At 43.1% G+C, this 19,362-nt stretch overlaps 1 protein-coding gene across 3 annotated transcripts in view; it reads right to left on the bottom strand.

The window, feature by feature from the left end:
* Positions 1-234: 234 nt before the first annotated feature.
* trip4 (thyroid hormone receptor interactor 4) overlaps positions 235-19,362 on the bottom strand; it is a 144,211-nt gene continuing 125,083 nt past the window's right edge. For all 3 annotated transcript variants that reach the window (XM_072553223.1, XM_072553222.1, XM_072553224.1), the window contains one exon: positions 235-713. In XM_072553223.1, the coding sequence (XP_072409324.1) occupies positions 646-713 (68 nt within the window). In that variant the 3' untranslated portion in view covers positions 235-645. The remainder of the gene's footprint in view (positions 714-19,362) is intronic.

The raw sequence follows: 19,362 nt of genomic DNA, 5'->3' as shown, positions 1-19,362 counted from the left end.
ATGCCAGTTTTTCCAGTTGCTGCTATATCCCGTGAAAGCATCTTTTAAACAAAAATACAATGACGATGAATGCCAGACATCATGACTGCCATTAAGCTATCCTATTGCCCAACATATAATTCTCCTTAGAACCCATCGACCCCCATTCATGAGGGACTGGAAATAAAGAGAAATGAACACTGCAAGTTCATGTGTTACTGGAAAGCAGGGCTATTGAGAAACAGATTCCAGACATTGTATCGACTCCTTTAATCAATGAAACAATTAAAGCTGAATAGGAGTTTTTGTTTCAATTTACAGAAATCTTACATATTCAAATCCCCATAAAGTATAGTCTCGCAGTATTATTGGAAGATATCGCTTTAGCTTTTTGTGCAACACTTTCTTTGAAATTACCAGAGCTTTTTGAATTGCATGTTGATTGGATTATTAAAGATAGAAGTGTTTGGATTTCTGGGTTGCCTGGTGTTGGATCACCAAGTTGCTGAAAATACATTGAGGACTTTTTGGAAAGTACATTCACATTTTCTTGGGTGAGCGAGTGTCAATTTTATGACGGGTCAGATCAATTCCCAGTTGGGGGGCTTTTAGTCTCCAAGCGCTCAAGACCAAGACTTTCCTTGTCTTTTCAGACTTTCCTTTTCTCTAGGCAATTTGCTTTTGCCGCATTAACCCTTTCTTCATTGCTTGATGAATCTTGGAGTCCAATTTCCCTGTTACAAATACAAAATAAAAACACTTGTGCATTATGAAAGCAACAAATATTATATACAAAAGCAAAATGCCCTAGCAAATAGAACTCAGAAATAAAATCAGGTCAGACGGCATCTGTGGTGAGAGACAATTAATATTTCAGGTCGATGACGAATATTTGATGTGCGGTACAGAATTTTCACTTCATTCCAAAGCAAGAAGGAGTGCTGATGAATTTGTCAAAATACTTTAAAAATATTTAATGTAGGTTGCATGCAAGCATCAAAAAACAACAATTATAACCCATGGTCCGTTTAAGCATTTCAAATACTCCTCTAATTGGGGTTATAGTTTTTATGCAACACTGGGAACGTATCAGTTTTGGAAAGGCAGTGGAAGATGACGTTATTGCAGTCAAGAATAAGACAACTTTTCTCCCCCAAAAGACAGTAGGTTACAAGAAAGGACAGAAAGGAAGAGTGGACCAAATTCATAGAACACACCAGATGGCCTCCTTTTTCAGAGACCGCAATTTCCCTTCCCACGTGATTAAAGATGCCCTCCAACGCATCTCGTCTACATCCCGCACCTCCGCCCTCAGACCCCAGCCCTCCAACCGTAACAAGGACAGAACGCCCCTGGTGCTCACCTTCCACCCTACCAACCTTCGCATAAACCAAATCATCCGCCGACATTTCCGCCACCTCCAGACAGACCCCACCACCAGGGATATATTTCCCTCCCCACCCCTTTCCGCCTTCCGCAAAGACTGTTCCCTCCGTGACTACCTGGTCAGGTCCACGCCCCCCTACGACCACCCTCCCATTCTGGCACTTTCCCCTGCCACCGCAGGAACTGTAAAACCTGCGCCCACACCTCCTCCCTCACCTCTATCCAAGGCCCTAAAGGAGCCTTCCACATCCATCAAAGTTTTACTTGCACATCCACTAATATCATTTATTGTATCCATTGCTTCCGATGCGGTCTCCTCTACATTGGGGAGACTGGGCGCCTCCTAGCAGAGCGCTTTAGGAAACATCTCTGGGACACCCGCACCAATCAACCACACCTCCCCGTGGCCCAACATCTCAACTCCCCCTCCCACTCTGCCAAGGACATGGAGGTCTTGGACCTCCTTCACCGCCGCTCCCTCACCACCAGACGCCTGGAGGAAGAACGCCTCATCTTCTGCCTCGGAACACTTCAACCCCAGGGCATCTATGTGGACTTCAACAATTTCCTCATTTCCCCTTCCCCCACCTCATCCTAGTTCTAAACTTCCAGCTCCGCACTGTCCCCATGACTTGTCCGGACCTGTCCTACCTGCCTATCTCCTTTTCCACCTATCCACTCCACCCTCTCCTCCCTGACCTATCACCTTCATCCCCTCCCCCACTCACCCATTGCTACTTTCTCCCCACCCCCACCCTCCTCTAGCTTATCTCTCCACGCTTCAGGCTCACTGCCTTTATTCCTGATGAAGGGCTTTTGCCCGAAACTTCGATTTCGAAGCTCCTTGGATGCTGCCTGAACTGCTGTGCTCTTCCAGCACCACTAATCCAGAATCTGGTTTCCAGCATCTGCAGTCATTGTTTTTACCAAATTCATCCCATCAATGGCAAGCCGATCTCATGACAAGGTGGTTGGGATGCTGTTTATTATTCAATCAGCATATTTCAAAACACTAAGTTATTTACAATTTCCATTCTTTGAGAAATTGCTATTCATTTGAGAAAATATCAGTTATAGCCAACAAATAGCTCAAAACAATTTCTGAATTTATTTAATCGGCTCTCTGGCATAACATTGTGAACGAGTTGTTAATTTTAAACCGGAGATAGATACAATTTGCTAAGCATAGGTATTAAGGGATATGGGTCAAAGGCAAGCATATGGAGTGAGGTCACAGATCAGTCATGATCAGCCAGACTCAACAGACAATCAAGGTTTTTTCAATGTATAATTTCAGTTACTTCACACTGTAAACTTTTGCTATAAATTCTGTGCCTTACAATTGTGTACTCCACAACCACCTGATGAAGGAGCGGGGCTCGGAAAGCTAATGCTTCCAGTTAAACCTGTTGGACTATAACCTGATGTTGTGTGATTTTTAACTTTGTACACCCCAGTCCAACACCGGCATCTCCAAATCATGATTTCTTTGAATTGCCTACGGCTGTCCCTAACGTCTCCTCCTTCATTCATTACTGTCAATTATAAACCAGAAAATGTGAACACACTAAGTTACTGAAAACAGAGAGTGACTTCAAGATCAAAACTATTTTTTTAGTTTCAGTGGAATCAATTACTGTCAAGCCAATGCTATACCACTGAGCAGGGAAGTATTATCAAATCACATCAGCTAGTCAGAAAATATCCTTAAAATGAGACTTAAATGAGAAGAATTGGAAGTTTCTTCTGTTTCCTGCTTCTCTGTGGTGATTCCAATGGCAATAAGACAACAACTAGGCAGATTTTTCAAGGAGTGGCAATCCCACAAGGAAACTTTCAGTTATATTCCACACCGCTCCCACCCACCGACCTCCTCAACACCCAGCCCAGAAAATATGCTTTTTTCCCCATCACTCAGTACAGATTGAATGCTCCATTCTTTTCCACGCAATTAAAGAGCTCTTCACTTCTGACAGGGGGTTCTGATCAGGCGTCCTTCAGAATAGCAGAGCTAATCTTCCATTCTGATAGGTCCTTCATAGCAACGAACAGTCAGAGGAAGGCAAACCATGCTCTGCTGTTCACAGCAGTCAACTGTTTTGTTCTGAAATTTAAATGCCCAGAATCACAGATAGTATTTCACAGAAACCTGTCACCATGGCCAAGTACAAAATGGAAGCGCACATTTAGGATGTTGGAATGAGAGGTTGCCAGATGGATTGGTGTAGCATGCCAGAAGCAGGGTGTCAGGCTGTAAGCTAGGGCTGGTTGTGAGACATTGAGTTCAGCAGAGGCAATGTCACTTCAGACAGCAGGGCAGGCATGTCTGGTTTGGGGTGAGGAAGCGGGGAGAGAAGAGGCATCGGATTGGAGGTATGTCAGATTGGGGGAGAACTGTTGTGGTGGCATCCAGAGGATGTTGGGGTCGGTTGGGGGTGGGGGGTGGGGGTGGGGGTGGGGGGGTCAGAATATAGGGGGTTGCTGGGGAAGGAGTATGTGGAGGTATACAAAGTTAGATAGGGGTCAGTTTAATAGTTACTCAACAGTTAAACTAAGTATTTTACAGTCTAACATTTCCTGAGAAACTTCATTTAACTTCAGTGGAACCCCTCCACCATCTCAAATGCTCCAATTTTAATGGATACTTTCAGAGGGCTGCAGGTATAAGGAACTATCCAGTGGATTCTTTAAATTCCCAGGCAATTCATTCAGAGGCTGGTATGACAGGGATTGCACTGAGCTCATACTGCAACTCCCATCAATGCCTTCAAAATGATTAGTTGGCAATTGGAAACTCCACAGTTATTCTTTTCAGAACACCACAGAAAGATTGTTTGATTTTATGCAGGTGTACCATCAAGTGAACAGCTCTTTGACATTCCATTGACAATAACAACTTTGACCTGACCATTGTCACAGCGTCAGTAAACTATCCACTAATCCTGAGGCAGGTAAGAAAAGGCAGGATGCACATGAAGAAACCTTAAGAGGAACCTTGGAAATAAATTAGATACTCTGGAGCTTTACAAAGTTTTGGAACAGAACCATTACGAACAGACTAATGCAACAACAGGAGGAGTTGATTCTCATTTAATCTTGCCCCTTAAAAACAAAGTCGGGATGTCACAATACTCCCCAGTATATTCCTTGAATACAAATGGTTGGCTGGAAACCATGCCATGATCACAAAAACATGTTTGCCTTCATTCTCCTGATTTCAAGATCACCCTGGGCTGAGTGGTAGTACTTCCACCTCTATGTCTAAAGGCTTAAGCTCCACCCTGTTAGTCTGAAACTTCACACAGTGGTACCAAGGGAATACAATACTTCAGGTAAGATGTTAAACCAAGCTCTTGTCTGCTCTCTCAGGTGCTTGTAACTTATTCTGGGGAATATTTTGAAACACAATTGACTTCAATATCCCAGTCAATATTCATTCTTCAATAAAAATCACAAACAAATATTCTGAACTTGCTCTTTTGGCTGTTTCTGGGGAAGCTTTCCAAAATTGGTTGCTGGATTGCTTGCATTCAAAAGTACTTGACTGCTTGTAAAGTGTTGCAGGACATACTGAGATTGTGAAAGACAAGTAAGTGATTGAACTAATTCATTTTGGGGGCAGCACAAAGTGACATTTGTGTGTTTCTCCTGACTTTTTAACATTTATTTGGCTGTTCTCAAGGCACAGTCGTGCAAATATTCTTGTGTTCAGAGGTATGTATCATAGCACTTAAGTCCTACTCTTTTCCAGCCACACGATAGTTAGAACTGACTTATATCCATGATATGATCATTGCTCCTCTCTAATGTAGCCCATTGGGGCAGAACAACACCAAGAATGGTATTCTATACCTATCATGCACTCAATGTGATTTAACAGGTTCTGAGATTGTGCTTACATCTATAGTAGAATCACAGAATCTTGAATTGTTCCTCCTCTACCAAACAGTTGTGACATAAAGGATGATTTCTTGGTTCAAAGGGGCTTTTGGTCTAGCCTGAGCGCCAATGTGTATCTATTCCATACACTTGACAGATCGTTGCCTTGCTTGAGGGGTCTGGGGAGAATGTGCGTGTAAATCAATCTGGAATATGGATTAGCAGCCTGATGCATAGCTCCAGATGCTTCATCAGTGCAGAAGTAAGTAGCATGGGAAAGGAACAGCAAAGAAGGAAATTAATATGACATTAAAACAAGGCATTCTATTTCAGAACTAATGAAAGCTGACAAGTACCTATACATGAAAGCAATGCATCTTGCTAGCCTGCCAATTTGTAGACAGCCTTTGATCTCCAGTTTCAAATGCAATGTTACAATTTTATCCAGTGAGTGACTCAGGTTCCTCAATGTTGAGCAGATCCTGCTACAATTACTAAACAACAGAACATTTTGTCATTGGCATTATTGCATGAGTAGGTTGTGAAATCTGTGTATTTTTAACATTAGTCATCTACACACATAGACTGACAACTCTATTTTGGTGCACACAGTGGAGATCCCAGCGATTAACAGCTTTTGAACAGAGCTTGAAGGCTACATAACCCACAAACAGGAGGATCATTTTTCTCTCGCCTTTTTTGAAAGGTGAAATCTAATGACACATCTGCAAGCAAAAAGCAAAGCTAGGCTTCAAGCAAGCACCGATTTTGTTAAGGTGTTGAATTTCTGTATCAATTAACAGGATGTTTCCTGAAGTTTGTGACACATTGAGAACACAGTGAATTGGCAGGATTCCCCAAAGAGAGTTGGAGAAAAAGCATTAATTCAACTTCTGGCAAAAATAAATCTTGTCAGAAGATCAACTGCAGAATTCTCAGCATTATTTTCTTCCACCTCTCCGAATCTACCTTTCACCCGTTTGACAACTAATGATTCTCTGAATCATTATTCCACTGTGAACCCAAGATTTCTGATGGTCAATCGCAACAGGGAAAACATAACAGCTCCAAGGACCACTGTATTAACTTTGATATCTCCAGGAGTCATAATTGTTGATGAACATTCAAGAAAAAAAACTCATTACTCTTCTAACAGCATTTGAGTTACTGTTACATATACAGGTAGTTCTGGGATAACATGCACTTTGGCAGCGCGATTTGGCTATAACGTCGCTGAAGAATTAGAGAATGGTATTTTCGATTCCAGCGGGGAAAGGAGAGCATGCTTCATTCTGCACATGCGCTGGTGTCTGCTGCTGACAGAGCAGCTTTTTTTTAGATTAGATTAGATTACTTACAGTGTGAAAACAGGCCCTTCGGACCAAAACGTCCACACCGACCCGCCGAAGCGCAATCCACCCAGACCCATTCCCCTACATTTATCCCTTCACCTAACACTATGGGCAATTTAGCATGGCCAATTCACCTGACCTGCACATCTTTGGACTGTGGGAGGAAACCAGAGCACCCGGAGGAAACCCACACAGACACGGGGAGAACGTGCAAACTCCACACAGTCAGTCGTCTGAGGCGGGAATTGAACCCGGGTCTCTGGTGCTTTGAGGCAGCAGTGCTAACCACCGTGCCGCCCACTTTCTGTGAGAGGTACTGTACAGATAGAATAGCTTTCTTACATGTTTTAAATGTACTGTGTTAAATTTACTTGTTTTGTTAATAAATATGATTTTAATCTTCATTCAAACCGTGCTATACTTTGTGTTAGACTTTTGGTTGATTTTTCAGTGATCATGAGTGACACTTTTTACTGGTCTGCCCCTATCCCCACTTTTCTCATAGACCCTATTATTTCTATGAAGGAATTTTCTATTAACCGAGGTTTTACTGGAACACAACTACGGTGTTATAGGAGAACTACCTGCAGGGGGAAAAAAAGCATATTTTCTGGGCTGGGTGTTGGGGGTGGAATATAATGGAAAGTTTCCTTGTGGGACCTTTATTTTTTGAAATGGGGAGCAAGGGTGGAACAAAACATTTATTTTGTGCTTTTCAAGACCGCACAATGTTCCAAAATACGTTCGTCTAATGAGGTACTTTTGAAGTCTAGTCACAGTTGTTATGTAGAAAACCAGGCAGTTACCTTGAGCACACAGCAAAATCCCACAAAGAGCAATGAGATCATTACCAAATAACCAGTTTTTTGTGTAGATTAATTGGCCAGGACTCCCTTGCTCTCCTTTACAATAGTGCCCTGGGAGCTTTTATAGATATTTCTTAGTTAACCTATTTAGTGATATTATGACATACCTCTGAAGGAGGTGGGACTTGAACCTGGGCCTCTGGATCAGAGGCAGAGACACTGCCATGAGTCTCAACAGCTATTCGATTGATCAGCGTCATAACTGTGGGTGTTTTCTCATCCACCTATTTAGTGATGCTCTTACACCCTCTGGAGCAGGTGGGCTCAGAGGTAGGAACACGATCAGTGTTAACAATTTTTGAGAAGATTTGTAGTTCAAATTGACGATAAGTATGTAAGTTAGCTCGCTGAGCTGGAAGGTTTGTTTTCAGACGTTTCGTCACCATGACTAGGTAACATCATCAGTGAGTGTCTCCGGTGAAGCGCTGGTGGTATGTCCCGCCTCTCTATTTATAGGTCTGGGTTTCATAAGGTGGGTGATGTCATTTCCAGTTTTTTTTTCCAAGGGGAGCTGGATGGGATCTAAATCAATGTGTTTATTGATGGAGTTCTGGTTAAATTGCCATGCCTCTAAGAATTCTCGCGCATGTCTTTGTTTCGCCTGTCCTAGGATGTGTGTTGTCCCAGTCAAAATGGTGTCCTTCTTGTCTTTATGTATGGAAACTAGTGATAGTGGGTCATGTCTTTTGGTGGCCAGTTGGTGTTCATATATTTGGTGGCAAGTTTCCTGCTTGTTTGTTCGATGTACTGTTTTTTTTAAAACAGTTGCTGCATGGAATTTTGTAAATGACGTTAGTTTTGCTGGTAGTATCTAATGGATACTTTGGGTGCACTAGTCACTGTTTAAGTGTGTTGGTAGGTTTATGGGTTACCATAATGTTGAGTAGTTTGGAAGTCATTTCTGATATGTCTTTGATGTAAAGAAATGTGGCTTAGTTTTTGGTTGTGTTGTGTTTGCTCGTTTGGGTTTGTTTCTGAGGAATCAGCGGATTGTGTTTATTGTGTACCTGTTTTCTTGAAAATGTTTTATGTATTTTTCTTCTGTTGTTTGTAATTCTTGGGAGCTGCAGTGTGATGTAGTTCATTGAAACAATGTCTTGATGCAGCTCAATTTGTAGGTGTTGGGATGATTGCTTCTGAAGTATTTGGTCTGTGTTTGTTGTTTTTCTGTAGACACTGGTTTGAAATTCCCCGTTAAATGTACATTCAACTGTCACATCTAGGAATGGGAGTCTGTTGTCGTTCTCCTCCTCTTTTGTGAATTTTATGCCTGTCGGGATATTGTTATTGGTGTTATATGCTTTCTCTAATTTGTTCCATTTTGTGATGACAAAGTTGTCATCGATGTAGCGGACCCACGGTTTGGGTTGGATAGATACCATCAATGTGCCACAAGAGCCCAATGGGAGCTTTGATATGCAAACGAATAGGTGGGACCTTGGTTTAATGTCTCATGTGAAAGAAGGCACTTCTGACAGAACACTGCTCCCTCAGTCTTGCACGGTATCAGCCTTGATCTCAAGTGTGAAGAGGGAGTCAAACTCACAACCCACTCAAAGGCAAAATACCAATTGAGCTACAGCAGACATATGCTGACATGGCTTCAGTGAACATGTGTAAAATAATTCTAGAATTTGTTCACAATAAGAAAGTAGAACCTTAGAACAAACACTCTCATAACTAGCAGTGACATGTGTTAATTAATTGTAGATACCTCAAAGACAAGAACACTTATGAACAAGCTGTTCCCTTCCTCCAACAAGAATTTACCAATCAACAAATCTTTCCAATTAATTTAATTCTCCCTGGGGAAGATGCTGAAAAAAAGGTAGGCTACTAATATGATTAAGATATGGCAACCATTTTGATAGACTACCACAGAAAATGCATGCGCATGAATTTAATGTTACAACAGTTACTTATATTCCCAAGGTCTCTGAAGTACAAGAATAATTTGTGCGCTGCATATAAACACAAGTAATTATACAATCCAAAACTCAGATATTTCCTCAATAATGTCAAATAAATAAATCAATACAAGATCAATTGCTTTTATTTTCTGGTGCATATTTCTAAATGCTGTAGAAAACAAGACCATATAATGCAGACATGCAGATAGTCTATTTAACAAAGCACTGACCTGAACAACGGGCTTAGATGATCATTATAAACCACTCATGCTTTGCTTTTCCTTCACAAAATTATTGCTCAGCTCATCACTCCCAAGGATCCACTTCTCTATGGATTTGAGGAAACATCACCACCAAAAATTAATAGGCTACTTATCTAGTTCACTAGTTAGAACTAGTTGCTGCATTTCCTGCCAAAGTGACTATTTCAAATATAAGCAGTAGACTGTGAAACACAGGTGCCCTGAGAGTGAACAGACCTTCATAAATAGTTTTACTTATTACAAGACTACGTGCAACTGTCCAGTCAATGATCCAGTTATGAGGTAAAAACAATAACTGCAGATGCTGGAAACCAGATTCTGGATTAGTGGTACTGGAAGAGCACAGCAGTTCAGGCAGCATCCAAGGAGCAGCGAAATCGACATTTCGGGTAAAAGCCCTTCATCCGGAATAAAGGCGGAGAGCCTGAAGCATGGAGAGATAAGCGAGAGGGGGGCGGGGTTGGGGAGAAAATAGCATGGAGTACAATAGGTGAGTGGGGGAGGAGACGAAGGTGATAGGTCAGGGAGGAGAGGGTGGAGTGGATAGGTGGAAAAGGAGATAGGCAGGTAGGACAAGTCCGGACAAGTCATGGGGACAGTGCTGAGCTGGAAGTTTAGAACTAGGGTGAGGTGGGGGAAGGGGAAATGAGGAAACTGTTGATGTCCACATTAATGCCCTGGGGTTGAAGTGTTCCGAGGTGGAAGATGAGGCGTTCTTCCTCCAGGCGTCTGGTGGCGAGGGAGCGGCGGTGAAGGAGGCCCAGGACCTCCATGTCCTTGGCAGAGTGGGAGGGGGAGTTGAGATGTTGGGCCACGGGGCGGTGTGGTCAATTGGTGCGGGTGTCCCGGAGATGTTCCCTAAAGCGCTCTGCTAGGACGTGCCCAGTCTCCCCAATGTAGAGGAGACCGCATCGGGAGCAACAGATACAATGTGTCCAGTTGGCTCTGACTTCAGTTTCTTTACTCCTACCTCCGTATATTCTACCTGGGAATCTATTCCAAGTCTTGGTTACTTTTTCTGACATCAGACTGCAATTTGCCTTTGAATTGGCTTTGGCTATGGAGTTAAACATAATACTATTTTAAATAATTGCTGCTCCAAGTTGGAGATGCTGTAAAACTTGAGTCTTCTTTTGCAAATTTTTATACCACAAAAAGTAGTAAAAGATTGGACTTTAAACCAAACAATTCACAACCTCAGGATGTCCCAAAGCACTTTACAATCAATTAAGTACTTTGAAATGCGGTCCATGTTTTAATGTATAATTTGATTATTTTATCTATGGATTGGTTCAGTTGCCCATTTTTCCTTTCAATATGCAGCACTTCATATAATTTAATCTAATATATAATTTAATTAAACGTTACACCCTCTTTTACTGCACATTTAGAAATTTTGCTTAAATACGTCCAGAATTTCAAGGCTACTCTCCCCAGATCCACCTCCCTCCTGTTTTTCACAATTCGCAAAGTTGATCACTTTGCATCATGTCAGAGGTCCAGACATTTAAATAAATTAGCACAGTGACTGGTTTCTATCTAATGAGGAAGGTGGAAAATATTTTAACACAGCATTTTAGGGAAAAGTAGCTGCCTTCAAAATGGTCAATCTCTTAAGAGAAAAATGTTGGGTGTCAAACACAGCTGTTCAGGGGAAATAATCAAGAGCGCTCATAGAAATCTAGTCCACAATGAACTCCCAAATGGTTTAATAAAATTGCATATGAAATTATCTCAGTGCAATACTGCACAGATTCTAATATTGCGTAGTTCACATGAAGGTCACCATACAACATCCAGATTTTGTTGCATAAAACAGTTTTCACCAAATATGGAGCTTCAGCCGGAGTTGCTGCAGTCAGATCAGAGCCTCTTAAATTGCATTGATGTTACTTTTTTTTTTAAAAACAAACTCTGGATATCCAAGAACAGCTGTTATAAAATCAGACAGGCAGAAGCTGATTGCGACACAGCAAGCTTCACAAACAGCAATGTGATAATACAATATGAAATAGTGGCAGGTTGAAGTCATTGATCCCCTTCAAGCCAGTTGCAACATTGAATAAAATCATGGCTCATCATTGACTTCAACTCCACCTCAAAAAAAATCAGATAATCTATTTTAGTGATGTTAGCTGTGGGATAAATTATGGCTGGGTAAGCACTTCACTGCTCCTATTTAAAACAGCATGGAATTGTAAACATGTCTTAGAATCTTGAGGATGACAGTCCAGGCTGACATGACTGTGAGAGGTATGGTGATGGTAGACTCCCCTCTATTGGTAGATCACATTTTGGTGGACTTCTGCAATTGCGTTACCTCATTGCCTAGATGGTCCAACTGTGCCATGAACTCATCCTTGGAGGGGTAATTCCTTGATATATTATATAACCGTTCTTTGAGCGTTCTAGAACACGATGGCCAGAATGTACACTGAAGAAAGTTCCTGCTCACCCAACCTCCAGAACAGACAGAGTGGCCTACTTGTGCCAGAGATCCACTGTCACGGTGCCACACTCATCTGTCTTGCACCATCCTCAAACATCCACCGTAAACTTGTCTGAAACCACTGTGTGGTATCCATCACCCAAGTGCACCTCTGTTGATCCCTCTTTCTGCAGTCCCCCACTTTGCCCTGTAGAAGGGATTTCTGTAGCTCTTCAGTTTTGGTCAAATCGCTGAAAAACTGACCATTGCTTTTCTAGGTGTCACCTTTGAGAGCCCTTTTTGCTCTTGCAATTTCAAACACCTTTTCACTTGTCCATGTATGGAATTTTCAGCATACACCATGGCATTCCCATTTCAAGGGGCTCTATTTCCTTTTATTTTTATTTATCACCCAGGTTTCTAAGGCAAACAGCAAAGTGGATAGAATGTAGCATCTTATGAGCTTACCATTAAGCAGTTAATATTAAATGGGAAAAGAAGGTCTTTGACAATCTCATATTGTTAAGTGATACCATTTAGATATTTCCATTATTCTGGTTGATATAGAAGACTCACATCTAATTTGGGATGTAGCCAAAACGTCTGCTTTAGATTCTACTTCAATTGTTCTGGCCAATAACTAATAAACGTCAAATTCTGATAAACACATTGAGGGTCAGTAACAAGAGGATACCGATTAACATGATTGGCATAAAATGTGTGCATACAGTGAGAGAGTGAGAAATTCTTTATGCAATGTGTTATAATCTAGAAAGGTCAACAGAACTAGATTCAATAGCATCTTTAAAAAAGCAATTGTGCATAATACCACAAAGCAAAGATTTGCAGGGTAATGGAGAAAAAGCAGGGACTAAAGACAAAGTTCAGACCTTAATGGTGACTTCAGCTGGTGCAGAAATTGAACTCACATTGTTGGCATTACAAATCGGCCGTCCAGCCAAATGAGGTAACTGCCTCACGGTGCCAGGGACCCAGGTTTGATTTCATGCTCAGGTGACTGTGTGGAGTTTGCACATTGTCCCCGTGCCTGCATGGGTTTCCCCCAGATGCTCCAGTTTCCTCTCACAGTCCAACAACGTGCAGGTTAGGTGGGTTAGCTATGCTAAATAATCCCATAGTGTCCAGTGATGTGCAGGCTCGGTGGATTAACCATGGTAAATGCAGGGTTACAGGGATCGGGTGGGTCTGGGTGGGATGCACCTCAGGGGGTTGGCGCTGATACGATGGGTGAATGGCCTCTAGCTGCACTGTTGGGATTCTATGATTTCATGAAATAATATGACTGGAATTAATTAGACAGCTCTTTTAGAGACAGAATGCTGGATTGAATGGCCTCTATAATTCTCTGTCTGCCAAACTGTTAATTTTATCCGCTGCAAAACAAAGAAAGATCAAAACTTCTTCTAATCAGTGCTGCTCCCAGTGACTAAGAATGGTGCATTTGTTGATGCAATGTGGAGTGGCATTGTTACAATTAAAGTTATGTTTCCCTGAACTTTAACATTTGTTTGTAACCTTTGGTAGGTTCAACAATACTGAAGAGTAACACATGGAACAGTGCATGTATACAACAGGTCAGAAAGTCAAGGCAACAAATATCAAAACCAAAGAGGATTCCAAAAATGTAAAAGTTTCCACAGTCCCAGAAGACAATAGGGCTGCCCTTTCATCAGAAAGAAATGACTGGTGACAAGGTTAACATGATGACTACCATGTCTTATAGGAACATTAGAACAGGATGAGGCCATTCAGCCCCTCAAGCCTGTTCTGCCAATTAACACAATCAAGGCCTGTGGGTCTCCACCTACCTGCCTCCAGCCCACATTCCTTATCACCTTTGCTGAACATTTATTTATTGCTTCAGGAGAGGGGAAGAGGTTCAGAAGAAAAGTACTCTTTGGGGATTTGAACTCATATTGCTGACGTCACTTTGCATGGCAAACCAGCTGTCTAGTCAACTGAGCTAGCCAAAAGAATTCTACGTTGTGTTAAAGTCTTTACAGCTTTGTGTACAGCATTTGACTTAGCCAACACTGAAAGATCAAAGAATTGATTGTGGATTGCAAAAGACTATAATCGAATTTTCTCACTATAAAGTGGCTAGTCTATTTTATTCTACTGATCCTCTCAATACTATTCTACTCAACACGCATGTTTGTCTATACGGGCCAACGTAACAAGAATCAGTCATCAATGGCTTAAAATCTAGTCAAACCTGCCCACAGGAATGTGCCAATCTAGGGCATTGGACCAGCTAACCTGGTTCTGTTTTAATACATGAATCTCATTCAAGACTACCTCCCCTTAGCCGTTTATAAGCAAATCTATCAACATGATAATTTTCAATGCCTCACACCCTCGCATCCCATTTTGCATACAGTTCAGTTGCTGTAAAAACCCCAGGACTGAATCTTACCATATTCTGGACAGGTTGCTTCTGTTGAATTTCAAGGAGGGTTTCTATGTATGAGGCCTCGTGGGTTGTCTTGCTCGACTGTTCAAAACTCATCTCATTAATTCCCTACTACACTTGCAGGGTGACCCACTCATCGGATGCTGAACCAATTTTCCCACTCGTCATACCTGGAAATTCTCGTCACTACTTGGATATCCTGGGAGTCCTGGTGCCAGTCCCATTAGCGAGAAGCCATCTGGTCGAGCGCTGGTTTCCAGTACGTGGCCACACAAAGCTTGCTGAAGTCAATGGCAGATGAGGGAAGCTGGCACCTTACTCTGTGGTCAGGGACCTCAAGGATTTGGTGGACAGAATGGTACAGACAAAGGCGGTTGTTTTCCTGCAGGACTATCAGAGGACACCAAGCCACCAGACACTGCCAGCCTGAGGTGCCACCTGTTTCCACTGTTCGAAGGAGTGCTCAGCAGTGCAGGAGGATCAATGACCTTGTTTCTTTGTCCAGGGTAAGTGCCACTATCTTCTCTCTGCAACCTCACAGTTACTCTATCTCTGCTACTACGCTCGCCTCTACCAAGGCCAATGCTCAAACACTCAAAATTGCATGCAGCACCCGCCAACACTCAATCTCACCCAACCCAACAACTCAGGCTATCAACCTTGCATGTTCGCTGCACTGCTCACTCATTGATTGGGGATACCAAACTAATTTTTCCCACTTAAACCATTACTAATGTTACCCAGCACACATGGGGGGAGGGTGTGTGTGTGTGGTTTTGAGTGGAGGAGTGGCGTGTTGGGGGGCGGGGGGAGCGGGATGTGTAGCAGGGGGTGACAGGACGTGTAGCAGGGGGTGACACTGAGCTATAAGGTTTGACATGCTCATCTTATGTGCCTGGGACTTTGGGAAAAGGTTGGCAGAGGCCGGCTCAGAGAGATTGGATGACTGGTGACTTCCGGAGGTGTAATGCCTATAGGGTTGATGGGGATGATGATATTTGGGGGCTCATGGTGAGACAGAACATGGAATTCTCAGTCCAAGGAGCAGCCACTGATGTCTTCCATTATCCTGTAAATCCCAAGTGTGCAATGGAATTGAAAGTGGCTGTGTCCACAGCAAAGTGGTGGTGGCAGTGGTGGGGGGCACAGATGCTGCCATTTTTGAGGGAGATGTCTACAACTTACAGCAATGTGGGGTTTTTCAAAAGATAACACCAATAAACGCACAGGCATACAACCAAGATAAAACACACTTGCGAGCTCATTGTTCTTTGTCAGTATACGACATTGATGCAAACCCTCCCAACCATTTCATCCAGGATAACAGCCAGACCCCACTAATACCTATGATGCAACAGCAATGCCTCTGCACCTTGAAAGATGCAGCTTTGTTATCAAAAGACACAGACACCTATAATTCACTCACTAAATGCTCACAGTGCAGTAGATTTTCCCTTCACACTTTAATCTTGGGACATCATGCGGCGTTAAGGATGTGCGGTTTTAGTTCCTTCAAGGTTGCAATTGTGGCCACACAGCCTCTCACAAACAGATGATAGTGAAAAGTCAACAATACGAGAACGTGTTTATAATCAAGTAGCAACCATGTCACCTTATCAAACAATGTCCTTCTTTCTCTCCTCCCACTAGGTCTCAGAGCAATCCTTGGGACTGCAGCTGAGGTGGGGGGAGTCTGCCATAAAGCACTGATCAGCCGATCCCAGACACATCTGTATCTAAACAGCCCAGACATGCAGAGCCTGTCTGTGCCAGGCATGGGTGAGGTGGGAGACCTGGCCATCTTTACAATGGAAACCTGAGGGCTCCATATGCAGTTCTTCATCCAATGGGTATCTGCTAGCACAGCCTGTGTGAGGAAGGGGGCACGAAGAGTAAGGTCAAAGTTCCTTGTCCACTTGAGTAGTCTGACTGAACATTTGATTGCTGAAGCCCCTGGACCAATATCCAACATACCCCTTGTTTACTGTGCTGGGTTCCTCTGAGTGATGGATACCTCCTTGGACATCAGTGGGAACTACTACCCATAAGCCTCTGAAACATGGCTGCTTGCTTGAAGCACATGCAGTATGCTTGTTGTGCATACAGTTGGCACACAGTACAGGTGAGAGAAATGTCACAATAATATGCCAAACAGCAACATTTCCACTTCCTAATCTCCCCACAGTCCCACTTTATTCTTTATGAAGAAATGTCATACATAGTCATAGAACCATCACTTCCCCACAGCTGGGATTAGCAAATGGCTGGTTACAGGAGGGTGTGGGTTTTGTTAGCAGCAGCCCTCCCTGTACGTGGAACTACATGTTCATTTCCCACATGCCACACCCCTTCAACATCCTCTCTGTGTACAGACCTTTATTCAAATATATCATCAAGAGTCAGATTGACTTAAATAAAACTATGTTCTTGTACTTAATGATGCAAGTGGATAAAAATAACTTAACCAAGTTGTGTGAAAGGATGCTTTAGTGCCCTGTTTACAATCGAAAGCAATCAGTCATTCCCTCTCCCATTCTGCCAAGGACATGCAGGTCCTGGGCCTCCTCCATTGCCACTCCCTCACCACCCAACGCCTGGAGGAAGAACACCTCATCTTCTGCCTTGGAACCCTTCAATCCCATGGCATCAATGTGGACTTCACCAGTTTCCTCATTTCCCCTCCTCCCACTTTACCCTAGTTCTAATCTTCAGCTCAGCATCGTCGGCATGACCTGTCCATTTTCCTTCCCATCTATCTGCTCCACTCTCCTCTCCAACCTATCACATTCATGCCCACCTCCATCCACCTACTGCACTCTCAGCTACCTTCCCCCCCAGCCCCACTCCCCTCCCATTCCTGGTGAAGGGCTTTCGCCCAAAACCTCGACTGTCCTGCTCCTCGGATGCTGCTTGACCTGCTGTGCTTTTCCAGCACCACTGTAATCTTGACTCTAACCTCCAGCATCTCCATTACCCATTTTCGCCACAAGTTCAATTGCTTGGGGAAGACAATGAAATGATGACATTTTGTGAATGAAGTTGCATACCTGACAGTGTTGCTGATTTCCACAACCTGTGAAGAAGGCTTTCATGACATAGACTTATGGTCTTATTAGATTCTTGTTGTGTCGAGGAATTAAGGGCTACGGGGAGAATGCGGGTAAGTGGAGTTGAAATGCCCATCAGCCATGATTGAATGGCGGAGTGGACTCGATGGGCCGAATGGCCTTACTTCCACTCCTATGTCTTATAGCGCCGAAATTGTTGTGGACTCTCTGCCACTGCCAACCCTGGAGAAAAGCATTTCTCTCCTGCTATCCTGTCGACACCTTTAATCACTTTAAGCAACTCAATGAGTTTGTGTTCTGAACAAGAGCTACCACACTTGAAACATTAACTCTGTTTTCTCCCCACAGCTGCTGCTGGACCTGCTAAATTTCTCCAGTGACGTCTGTTTTTGGTTCAATGAGATCGCTCCTTCACGGTAAAAAAGTTAAAAAAATCATCTATGCAACCTGTTCTCATAAATTAACCCTGTTAGCCCTAGGATTATTCTGGTGAATCTGATCCCTTCAAGTCTAATATATCCTTCCTGAGGCATGGCGCCCAGACTCAATAGCATCATCCCAGATGCAGTCTAATAACAGCCTTGCTCAACTGCAGCACAACGACTCTCCCTTTTGTATTCCAGCAATCAGAAAATATCTTAGAAGTAAAGGGGCTTTGATTTAATTTATCTCCACAAATGCAACCATGTCCCTCCAAAACACTGACAGTGCTAAGCCAATTATTTCAACATGAAGCAGGAGAACCGGGCAGTGGGCAGACACAGAACGCAAGCATTGTCCTCAGTCTTGAAAACCCAAATATGGCTGTAAGTTATTAGTTCCGATGGCACCTGCTCCTGATCTGCATTGCAGCAATTCCATTCTCTAGAGCACATGGGCTGGGCGTGGGGGGGTGGGGGGAGTTATTACAGGCATCTTTCCTGCTTGGAAAAATTCAAGCAGACAAGAATACATTTCCAGGGCGAGTTTCTGAGCTACAGACTCGCCTTGGCAGCTTAGATAAACATCAATTATCACGTCATAAAAAAAAGGGGCACCTGGCAGTCATTGGCAGTGAATGACCAAGCACAGCAGCTGCTCTTAATGTCGAGCTCACAAAGCAGCCTGGCAGCACATTCTAATTACATGCTGCCTTGCCTCTCAGAGACTGTCAATTACTGGCCCTCTGCGTAGGCCCAACCCATTGTGAATTCACTGGAAAGGTTTTGATGTCAACTGCATAAATGCAGTGTTTTACATTCGCTATGCCGGATCTGATCTCTTACAGCTCACTTCACTGCATTAGCGATGAGGCGGTTTCACATTAGCACGCAATTAGTAGTTGGCCCATTACCATTGCTGCTTCCCTATGGCTCCGACTGCAATCACAAAGGAACCTTTCCTTCCCCAGCCCCCAACCTTCTGAAACCAAAACGTCCTTTGTAGAATAAAATCCACACACAAAAATGAGATGTATGCAAATCCTCGACATCGTGCAAGCAAACCTTCCTCAAGATGTGATTTGTTTTGGATTCCATTCGCAGTCAAACATCTACGCTGGCCCTGTGCCAGTCTGGGTCTACGCACCTTTGCGTTGTCATGCCAACCAAGACATACATGGTTCGCCTGTATTTACATCTCAGATAAAAGACTAGCATAATTAAAAGGACAAATGTAATATCTTTCTCATGACATACTTTCCACTGAAACATATTTCTTCTGAAATGTCTGTCAACTATTTTGCAGCCCTGTGAAACAGCAGCCTGGAGATTATGCAGCAATGTGTTAAGCTGCCGAAATGGAAAATCATCTCAGTAA

Source organism: Chiloscyllium punctatum, chromosome 33, assembly GCF_047496795.1.
Source record: "Chiloscyllium punctatum isolate Juve2018m chromosome 33, sChiPun1.3, whole genome shotgun sequence".
NCBI lineage: Eukaryota > Metazoa > Chordata > Chondrichthyes > Orectolobiformes > Hemiscylliidae > Chiloscyllium > Chiloscyllium punctatum.
Note: the sequence above shows the minus strand (reverse complement) of the source record. Positions and strands in the feature narration are given on the sequence as shown.